The 10,391-nt window shown below is 47.4% G+C and overlaps 1 protein-coding gene across 1 annotated transcript; it reads left to right on the top strand.

Moving 5' to 3' along the window:
* Window positions 1-3,305: 3,305 nt before the first annotated feature.
* On the top strand, window positions 3,306-6,301 carry LOC136546812 (disease resistance protein RGA5-like). The gene is made up of 2 exons (XM_066538781.1): window positions 3,306-4,129; window positions 4,872-6,301. The coding sequence occupies exons 1-2, from the start codon at window positions 3,372-3,374 to the stop codon at window positions 6,166-6,168; spliced, it is 2,055 nt and encodes a 684-aa protein (XP_066394878.1). The 5' UTR covers window positions 3,306-3,371; the 3' UTR covers window positions 6,169-6,301.
* Window positions 6,302-10,391: the final 4,090 nt, after the last annotated feature.

Genomic DNA, 10,391 nt, shown 5'->3' with positions numbered 1-10,391 from the left:
GGCCAAAGATATCATGTCAGTTCCTGTTTCCACTTGTTCTTCAGAGTCTTGTTTCAGCTTAGCAGGGAGGATCCTAGAAGAACGGCGCCGGAGCTTGAAACCAGAACATGTTGAGATGCTGACCTTGTTGAAGGACTGGGAGCTAGGAGAGAAGAGGGAACAACATGAAGCTGCTGATACCAAGGAAATTGAAGATGCATTCGAGAATCTATTCCTGGATGAACCAGAAGGTGAAGATGATGGATCTGGTGGCTGACAGTGGCATTGGTTGGCTGGGAGTGTTGGAGTACTTTTGTGTGAGTTGAGAGTGGATGTGTCCCTCACTCACTTGCTTAGTTTTCATTTGAACCTTTGAACAATGGTCTGTAATAACTATGTAAGATTAAGACATTTGGAGCTGGCTGCACTCTTTTTTCCTGCCTACGGTTTCTCACAAGGGTGAGTTTTACCTAGGTAGGTTTTTAATGAGGCAGCATTGCACAAAACAGCTCTTTTTGATATTTGAATGGATTGAGATGTTTATTTGGAGGTGTTTTAGATTTAACGGGCTGTGGGCTGGTACGGCCTGTTATTTTTGCCGTGCCTCACGGGGCAGCACGGCACGAAAAATGGCCCACAGGTCCGTGCCTGGGCCGAAGGCCAGGCCCGCAGGCCGATGCGGCACGGCCCGCAGGGCACGGCGTGCCTCCATGGCCCGATAGCCATCGTGCCGGGCCGGCCCGATGCCCAGGTATAACAATGATGCAGTACGTAGAACGTACGTACGACAAATGATGTCGATTTGTACCGTACGTACCACTGGCACTGCCACAGCAGTAAGGAAAAACACAACGAAAACACACTGGAGAGCGAGCGAGCGAGCATGCAACTGCAGAACGAAGTGCGCAGTTTCATCGCTGTCAGGGCCTGTTTGATGATGGCTTGAAAAAGTTGCCTAGCAACAAGCCCTCTCTACGTTGTTGTAAAAAAAAAGCCCTCTCTACTTACCTCTTCTTGCACAAATCAAAGCGGAAGCAGGATCATGTACGGCGTCTTCTATTGAAACATAACTTTTGATACGTGTCTAGATATACACCATATCTAAATACATACAGTAGTAAACTAATATAAATCTTAAGTCTTCTATTTTTTTCGAACGAGGGAGTACTGCCGCTACTGTAAACTAATACTCCGTATAAATCTAGATATACACATGCCTTGATTAGTTACGCTTTGTATTTGGTTGGTCGATTGGTTAGAGCATCTTCAGCAGTAGGAGAAAACTTCAATTCAAAAACTAGTTGTTGGAGGAGATACAAAACGTGTTTTGTGGTTTTGAAGGTCTTCCCTCCGACAGAATGAGAAAATCCAATCCCCAATGAGAAACATAGTGGATTGGGTGAGAAGAAGTCTCCCCTTTATTTGAGATATGGAAGGCTATGATTTGAGGAACTGAGAATTTTTTTTCTCATCGAGATTAGATTTGGAAAACTGTTAGAGCTACGAGATCTTCACAACAAGGGAGAACTGCTGGACAAGCTCTTAGCCAGCCGGCGCCTTATATTTTTGGGCGCTAGCGATCGAACGACCTGCCGCGTCGTCTCCACGACAAATGCGTGCCTGCTCGATCAGCTACCACTACCATGGCGTGCGCGTGCAGGACAAGATTAACTAGACTAGACTGTACTCCTAGCTAGATACTACTGTTGCTGCGGATCGATCACGTCCATGTACAATCCTCGTCAAGCTAGGCAGATGGCCCTGCGTTGCCGATTGGACGTCACATGGGCCCAATTCAACCCCCTCTCGGGCTCTCGGCACGGCGGCGGACTGGCCGAGCGCATGCGCAGCCCAACCGCCGAGCGAGGCATGGGATCCGGATGCGGAGCGGCAGCCAGTTAGCACAGAGCGGAACAGGCCTATCGGGCTATCAATCGGCGGCTCGGCCAGGTCCGTCATCCGCGCGACGCGCCAGCATCTCGCATCTCATCGCGCGGACGACCAGGCTAGCCAATGCAATTATGCAAATACGCATGCATGCTGCTGGTGCTGGATAAGGATAATCTCGTCGCGTCGCGTCTCTTCTCCGTCCTACAGCGCCCTGCTACTGGGCTACTGGCGCTGTGCTGCATGCGCGCGCCGTGACCAGCTTGTTCAACAACTCTCGACTGTATCTCCATCTTGACATGACAAGAGCGCGCACGCCGGCCAACTACCATGCGTGATGCGTGACCGCTACTGTTGATCCTTACTGTATCTTTTAACCGGTGTCAAGTCTCCTCTCTTTGTTGTGTATGGATCCCGTGACTAAGTTTAGTCCTTACATCGGACGTTCCAATGTTAATTAGGAGCACTAAACATAAGCTAGTTATAAAACTAATTACATAGATTCTCACGTGGGAACTCCCAATTTGCGTCATAGAAAGTGCATCAAATGGGGCGAGGCAATGAGCGGGAACTCCCAATTTGCGTCCAAATATCCGATATGACGGGGCTAAATAAAATTAGTCCTGGGAACCAAACGGCCCTAAAAGTAACATGTCTTGTCCTTAACTAATAAATACTAAGGTAGGTCGTGCATGCATGAACGAACCTACCCTTGAATGCAGTTTTAAGCCCCTTTGGCACGGTTCATCCAAAACGGCTTCACCGGTGAAGCCAGAAAAACTGACTTTTTCTGGCTTCTAGTTCATTTTAACCCCGGCTTACAAAACGGCTTCACGCTACAGTACCTCGATTTGCATAAAATAGATGAAGCCGAAGCCGGCATAAGTCGTGCCAAAGAGGCCCTTAGTTACTCGTTTCATTGGTCTTTTTTATTGATAGTTTGACACGGTGCTACGTGTACAACTCTCCACTTTGGTTGTGATATATTCCTCTCACTCTCAGCACATTGTTATTGGCTGAATAAATGTCTTTAATCAGCGAGCGTGATTCCTCGTGATTCCTCCAGGATGACACATGTCGACAAATTTAAGGACGGGCCATGTACTTTACTCTATGTTATATATGTCGCACACCTTTGCATTTTATTACGTGGATGATAGCAGCATCAACCGGGCAGTCAATTACATGCAAGTTGCGGCATAAAAAAAGTGTTTTTGACCGCCAGTCGTGGCGTGTAAATTGCGGCATAAAAACTGTTTTTTGGCCGCCAACCGTGGCGTGCAAATGGGGGCGGTGTGTTGATACCTACACTCCTGAGTTGAAAACAAAACGGCATGGAAAACAAGAGAGACAAGAAGATAGTAATACGTGTGACATCCAGGGCCAAGTATATATGGGTAAACCAGATGAGATAGGGTAGGGTGACTGCAGAAGCAGAAATCTGCTGTTCTTCTCGGGGCGTCACAAAAAGTGCATCAAAGGGGGCGAGGCAGTGAGCGAGAGCGATGGAGTCCGTTCTTGCAAAGCTCGCACAGCTGATGGGGGCCAAGTCCAATAACCTCATAGACTTGTCAAGCGACACGGCCTTTCTCCGAGACGAGCTCTGCACCATAAACGCTCTCCTCAAGAAGCTGGACAGTGAAGATGAGCTCGACCCACAGGTGAAGGATTGGAGCAACCAAGTCAGGGAGCTGCGGTACGACATCGACGATTGTCTTGACGAGTTTGATCTCCGGGTTGGCAGCGCCGATGCCAAGGCCGGGTTCACCGAGAGGATTTCTCACTTCATCGGTGCGTTGAGGGTCCGCCTTGACGCTGCCAGACAGATGAAGCAGCTCAGGACTCGCCTACAAGATATCAATGAACGGCGTAAGAGGTACAGACTTGAAGATTGCATCTCTGGTTCTCATTCTACGGCTATTGATCCTCGATTGCCGGCGCTCTACAAGGAGGCAGCCAATCTTGTGGGTGTTGATGGTCCCAGAGACGACCTCTTCAGATGGGTAATGGAAGAAAAGAAACAGCTGAAAGGGGTGGCTATTGTAGGATTTGGAGGTTTAGGAAAGACAACACTTGTGAATGAGGTTTATCGTAAGGTTAAGGGCCAATTTGACTGTCATGCGTTTGTTTCAGTTTCCCAGAGACCTGATATGCCAAGGCTTCTCAACAGCATAAGATCAAAACTTGGTCAGCACGAGTCTTCTTGCCCTTGCGATGTCAAAGAACTCATTGACGATGTTAGAGAATACCTACAACACAAGAGGTACTTCTATATTATTCTCTATTTCTTTAACAGCATGTAATGATATCTTGATCTTGTGCTACCAATTCAACCTTAACAAGTGAATTTCCAAAAAAAAAAATGACCATTGGGGGAAAGCCTCCCCTGAAGCATTCACGGAAAAGATAGAAGATTCGGTCGAGAAAAAGCTATCTAGGACATGCCAACCACGCAGCATGTAATCTTGATCTTGCGCTACCAATTCAACCTTAACAAGTGAATTTCCAAAAAAAAAAAAAATTGACCATTGGGGGAAAGCCTCCCCCGAAGCATGGTCGAGAAAAAAGCTGGACATGCCAACTACGGTGAGGATCACACTGCAACTATCAGTGGGCCATGCATTTCATGGGAAAATAGCACAACAAACAGGGTCGAACTCCTAACCTATAGGTCACACTTCAGCATCCCTACCACTATGCTATGCACACGTTCTCCCTGTTTGGGACAACATAACTAATTCTCATAGACTCTTATGAAGATATATTTGTTGTTCTTTCTCGACAAGTATAAGAAGTATGTTCTTCTGCCTACCAATTGTCCCGTAAACATCCGTTTCCTTAATTGAGTGGTCCTGTAGTCATACTCCTAATATAGTAATATTCATGGAGTTGGTTCGAATTCAATAGCGTTTCCTTAAATGCTTATCTTCTGAAGTGAGTATTCTTTCATATGGAAAAATGCAACTACCCTAATCAACACATGATCTGTTCAAAAAATTTCACAGGTACTTAGTAGTAATTGATGATTTGTGGGATACAATATCATGGGATACTATCAAATGTGCCTTTCCAGAAAATAATCTCAGAAGCAGATTTATTGTAACCACACGGATTGAGAGTGTTGCCAGGATCTGCTGCACTCACCAGGAGTGCTTGTACAGATTGAAACCCCTCAATGACCATGATTCAAGAAGATTACTGTTTAGCAGAACATTCAGCCCCAATCGTGATTGTCCTTCACAATTCAAGGAGGTTTCAGCTGAAATTTTGAAGAAATGCGGCGGTCTGCCACTTGCGATAATTACAGTTGCAAGTCTATTAGCCAATCTACCAACTAGTGAAAAGGAGGACTGGGAGAAGATAAAAAATTCATTAGGCTCTCAGTATCGGACAGACCTCACGTTGTCAGGGATGAGACAAATTTTAAGCCTCAGTTACAAGAATCTTCCTCATCAACTCAAGACATGTTTCCTGTATCTAGGTATATATCCAGAGGACTACATAATTCAAAGGGATGATTTGGTTCGACAATGGGCCGCAGAAGGTCTTGTGAGTAATTCTGGTAGGCAAGATGCAGAGGATTTGGCGAAGAACTACTTCAATGAGCTTGTAAACAGAAGCATGATTCAGCCTGAAGAGACTGACTATAATGGAGAGGTATTGTCTTGTCGAGTGCATGATATGATGCTCGATTTGATCCTTAGCAAGTGCACAGAGGACAATTTTATCACTGTGGTATACCATTCTCAGGGCATGAGAGAGCTACATAACAGCAAGATCCGTCGACTCTCCCTCAACCTGATTGGTGCAGAAGGTGTCTCAATTTCAGCTGTTAAGGTTATTGGAAGCCAACCGCAAATTCGATCTCTTGCCTTGTTTGGTAACACTACTTGTATGCCTGCGTGTGCACATCTTTTGCCACAGTCAAAATTTCTCCGAGTTCTTGTCCTTAAGCTCGGGGACATCAATGGCAAGCACCGGCATGAGGAAGAAGGCATCGACCTGACAGGCATAAGTCAGCTAGTTCTGTTGAGATATTTGAAGGTAGAGGCAAGGAGCAGTCGTGTTAAGTTACCGACAGAGATCCAAGGGTTACGCCATCTGGAGACACTGGAAACGTGTTGCGGATTTTTTGGTGGTCTTCCATCAGATATTTTTCATCTACCAGCCTTATTGCATCTCAATGTCACACCATTGCAGTATGGGTTTCCTGATGGGATTGGTAACGCAAGATCCCTGTGCACTCTGAAGTACTTTGGCTTGATGGAGAACTCACTGGAGAACATTCCCTCACAAACCTGAGGAATCTGAAGATATGTTGTTTTCCGAAATTCTCGCTGGACACTGCAAGTGGAAGGTCATCAATGGAGGCACTGTGTTCATCCCTTGCAAAACTTGGTGGCTACAACCTGAGACGTTTATCCGTGGCAGGATATCACGAAACCTGTGCTGACATTCTGAGTTCACTGGCACCTCCACACCGTCTGGAGGCACTAGATCTGTTAGCATGGTGTTTCACCAGGATTCCTAGGTGGCTTGCTGAGCTCCATAACCTCTCTTACTTGGAGCTTTCTGTAACCGAGGCGATGGAGGAGGATATTGGTATCCTTGGGAAGCTGCCCTCACTCATGCACCTCCAATTTCAGATCCAACAAGCCCCTGAAGAAAAGATCATCATACATGGCGGCATGGGACTTCTGTTCCCAATCCTTGTTAATTTTCAGTTCAAGTGCCAACGGAGAATGTCCCTGCAGCTCTTGATCTTTGAGGTAGGAGCCATGCCCAACTTGCGACGACTTCAGACAGAAACCAGCGTGGCATTGCTTAAATATGACGGTTGCACGCATGTCGGAATGGAGCACCTTCTAGGCCTCAAAGAGATATGTGTATCCATGTTACATGGCCAGTGCTCAGAATCTGAAATAATAGCTGCAGAGTGCACCCTCAGAAACATCGCTCGAGCTCATCCGAACCGTCCTACCATCACAATAATCTAAACAGACAGAGGGTCCACGGTGGCATATCCTTACTGGGTAACATCTGCAATAAAAAGCCAGCCCTATATTGTATTATCATCTAGAACACTGCCATCTTTCATTTGCTACACTAATGGTAGCTCTCCGTCCTTTTATGTTGAATTATCCTTCCTGCGTCCAGTACTCCACTGATCTGGAGGGCCCTACTGAATACTGATGGTTTAACAATGAGTTGAAGTGAAGTTAAATGTCACAGTTCTCCACCCAAAAAAGAAGGAAAGCACTCGCAGTCAAAGCTTATCAGCCAGCCAACAGTATTTTTCTTTCACAACAAACTACCATCAGCCGAACTTATCAGCCCAGAAACCAACCAGACAGTAAGCCCGGAGTTGTAAGTTACAAGTCAGTCCATAAGGACGATGGCTGTAGATATATAAATAAGTACCAGTAGCTTTCTGCAGTTCTGTAAATAAGCTGTTCACAGGAAGCAGTGTGCTGGAAAAGGTGACAAATGACACAATGAAATGTGGAAAAAAGATAAAGAAAATTATTTACTAGTAACTACCAAGAAAATGTTTAAACTCAGTGTGTGGTACAATATAGTTTTGGACCTTCTAGGAATTGATAAGGATATTATGACTAAATGTAACATGGGAATTGCTGAAATTATCATGATTGATGTAGCGTCTTTGTTGTGACTGTAGTTTTACACGCAGATTGGCAGGTTTACAATGGCGGCGACCACGAGGACAACAACAAAGCCAGCCTTTTAGAGCAACTCGGGCAGGGCTCCTGCTTTTCATTTGGACGCTCACCCCTATTTTTATTGGCCTAATAAATTTTTTCCACTCCAACAAAAGCCCCTAAACAAAGCCCCAAATCCATATCAGCGGCCAATGACACAGGGACCCACACGTCATGGAGCCAGACCTTTCTTCCCCTCATCCTCTCCGCACACAGGGCAGGGAGGCACGGCGAAGCAGCGCGCCTGCGCGGCGGAGGGAGGCGAGGGAGGGGGCGCCGGCCGCGGCCCGCGGGTGAGAAGGGAAGAGAACAGGGCAGCCGCGCCGGCCGGTGAGAAGGGGAGGGAGCAGAGCAGCCGTGGAGAGGACGACGGAGGCCTTCGCGCGAGCAGGTCGCGTTCGCCGGTGGTGGATCTCGCGCCGTGGGGGAGGAAGACGGAGCCCCAGCCTCCATTGACCGCCGGTGCTCGCTTCCGTATCGTGGTGGAGGGCAGCCGTGGTGGCAGACCGCCGCAGGAGCAAGGACGGCGCCGCAGCCGCTGAAAACCTGAGATGTCCGTGCTCTGGCTGCGCCGGGAGGAGCTCTGGGGGAGGCCACGCCTGGAGGAGCTTTGGGGGAGGTCGCGTCGGGCTGGGGCCGCTGCGCCGGGAGAAGCTCCGGGGGAAGCCGTGCCGGATAGATCGGATGGGGGCGAGTGCCAGCGGGCGACACGCGGTTTCCTGCGACCACGGGGGAGAAACAGACGCAACGGTGGGAGGATGTTAGGGCCCCAACGGGGATGAGGTCTGGTGGGAGGATGTTAGGGCCCCCGTAAATTTGGGGTGCACAGTAGGGGCTTGGTGAGTTAGTTTTTTTGATCTGGCTATCCATATTTAGCTACTGGGGTTTAAGTAGGGACCTGCTGAAGTTGCTCTTAGTCCTAAATAAGTTGAGGTAGGCTAGAGTTAAAATCTAACATGAGCCCTTAGTCACAGTTCAGACACGTCAATAACTATTTTTCAAGCACTCCTATCCAAACAAAGGTCTCATATCCCAACCCTTTAAATATCTTTTTATTGTCTTCCCATATCAAATTTGGTTTTCCTCTGCCTCTTCAAATATTGATATCCTGACTTAGGACTCTATAATGCACTGATACCTATGAAGATCTCCTTTGAACGTGGCCAAACCACCTCAACTGATATTGGACAAGCTTTTCTTAAATTGGTGTTACCCTTAGACGATCACATATATCATCGTTCTAAACTCGGTCCATCCTTGTGTGACAACAAATCTAATGCAACATACGCATTTCTACGACACTCAGTTGTTGGATATGTCGTCTTTTTGTAGGCCAATATTCTGCTCCATACAACATAGCGGGTCTAATCGTCGTTCTATAAAACTTACCTTTAAGTTTTTGTGGTACCCTATTGTCACAGAGAATGTCAGATGCTTGATGCCACTTCATCCACCCTGCTTTGATCCTATGACAAACGTCTACATCAATATCTCCATTCTTCTGTAGCATCGATCCTAGATAACGGAAAGTAACTTTATTAGGCACCACTTGACCTTCCAAACTCACCTCTCCCTCCTCATGTGTAGCGTTATTAAAGTCGCATCTCATGTATTTTGTTTTATGGCGTGTTCGGCTGATCCGATGAACAGTGGATTTCAGCTGGTTTTGGATGATTGAATAGTGTTCTATGAGAGAGAATAAGCTGAAACAAGCTGAAACAAGCCAGGACTATACCAGCCGAACACCCTCTTAGTTAGTAATGGCGACACCTCACCAAAAGAGAGGCTCAAATGGCAATGAGAGTGCTGCATGCAATTTCATACCGATTGAAATTTCGATCACTTCTCAAATCTTGCCTTGTTTTAGTCAGCATGGGGACGGGGACGGGGATGGGGAAAAAATCTCCCCGTGACATTTGACGGGGACAGGGATGGGGAGGCACTCCCCGACGGGGAATTCCCCATTGACATCTCTATGTAGGACGTTAGGACCACAGCCAACGTCTATTTGTTTTGCCGAACTGCTAGCGCCCGGACGTCCAACGACGACGAAAGTCTGTTTTCATGCGTCCACATGTGGGCCCGTGCCATCCAAACGTCGTTCGCCCATGTATGCGTCTTGCACACCCACAGGGGCTCGCCTCGCCAGAACGTCACCCGTGTCGCGCATCCACGGGGACTGCTCGCGCCCCCTCCTACTTCATCCCATCTGAAACAACCGATCTACTTTTAAAATATACAGATGCAACACTTGCAACATACAAAAAAGATAGATGAAACACTTAAAACATGCGTCTGAAACACTTGCAAAAATATTTACGTAACATCCAGATAAAATATATGCAACATCTAAATAAACACACTTACAACATACGTCTAGAAAATAGATGAAACCTTGCGGGATAGACGCTTGCAACATATGCAGCATCCCGATCTAGTTTTACAACATTCATATGAAAACAATTGTAACATACTTCCAAAATATCTGAAAACATTTGAAATGTGCGCTTGCAAAATGCATAATATTCTGGTGCGGCATCCTCCGCCATCGGGACGCTGCAGTTGTAGCAAGAAGCGAGCCCGGAGGGCTTCCGTGCCAGGGCCCGGTGCTTCTCCTTACACTGGTAATGGCTGTCGGCGTCGTTGGGCGGGGTGGGGCGGGTAGAGCAGGGGCAGCAGGACGAGCGGTAGGTGCAGGGAGGTGGCCGCGCGGAGCAACGGCAGGAGCAGCGCGTAGCAGGTGTAGGAGTAGCAACGGTAGAGCAGGAGTAGGCAGGGCGAGCGGCATGAGCAACGGATGGGATG

The sequence above is a fragment of the Miscanthus floridulus genome, chromosome 3 (genome assembly GCF_019320115.1).
Source record: "Miscanthus floridulus cultivar M001 chromosome 3, ASM1932011v1, whole genome shotgun sequence".
NCBI lineage: Eukaryota > Viridiplantae > Streptophyta > Magnoliopsida > Poales > Poaceae > Miscanthus > Miscanthus floridulus.
This window is presented reverse-complemented; position numbering and strand designations above follow the sequence as displayed.

Bases quoted from the DNA above. Each gene is read 5' to 3' on its own strand.
- LOC136546812 (XM_066538781.1), top strand. From the start codon at position 3,372: ATGGAGTCCGTTCTTGCAAAGCTCGCACAGCTGATGGGGGCCAAGTCC. The intron at 4,130-4,871 runs GTACTTCTATAT...AAAATTTCACAG, and splicing joins GAATACCTACAACACAAGAG to GTACTTAGTAGTAATTGATG.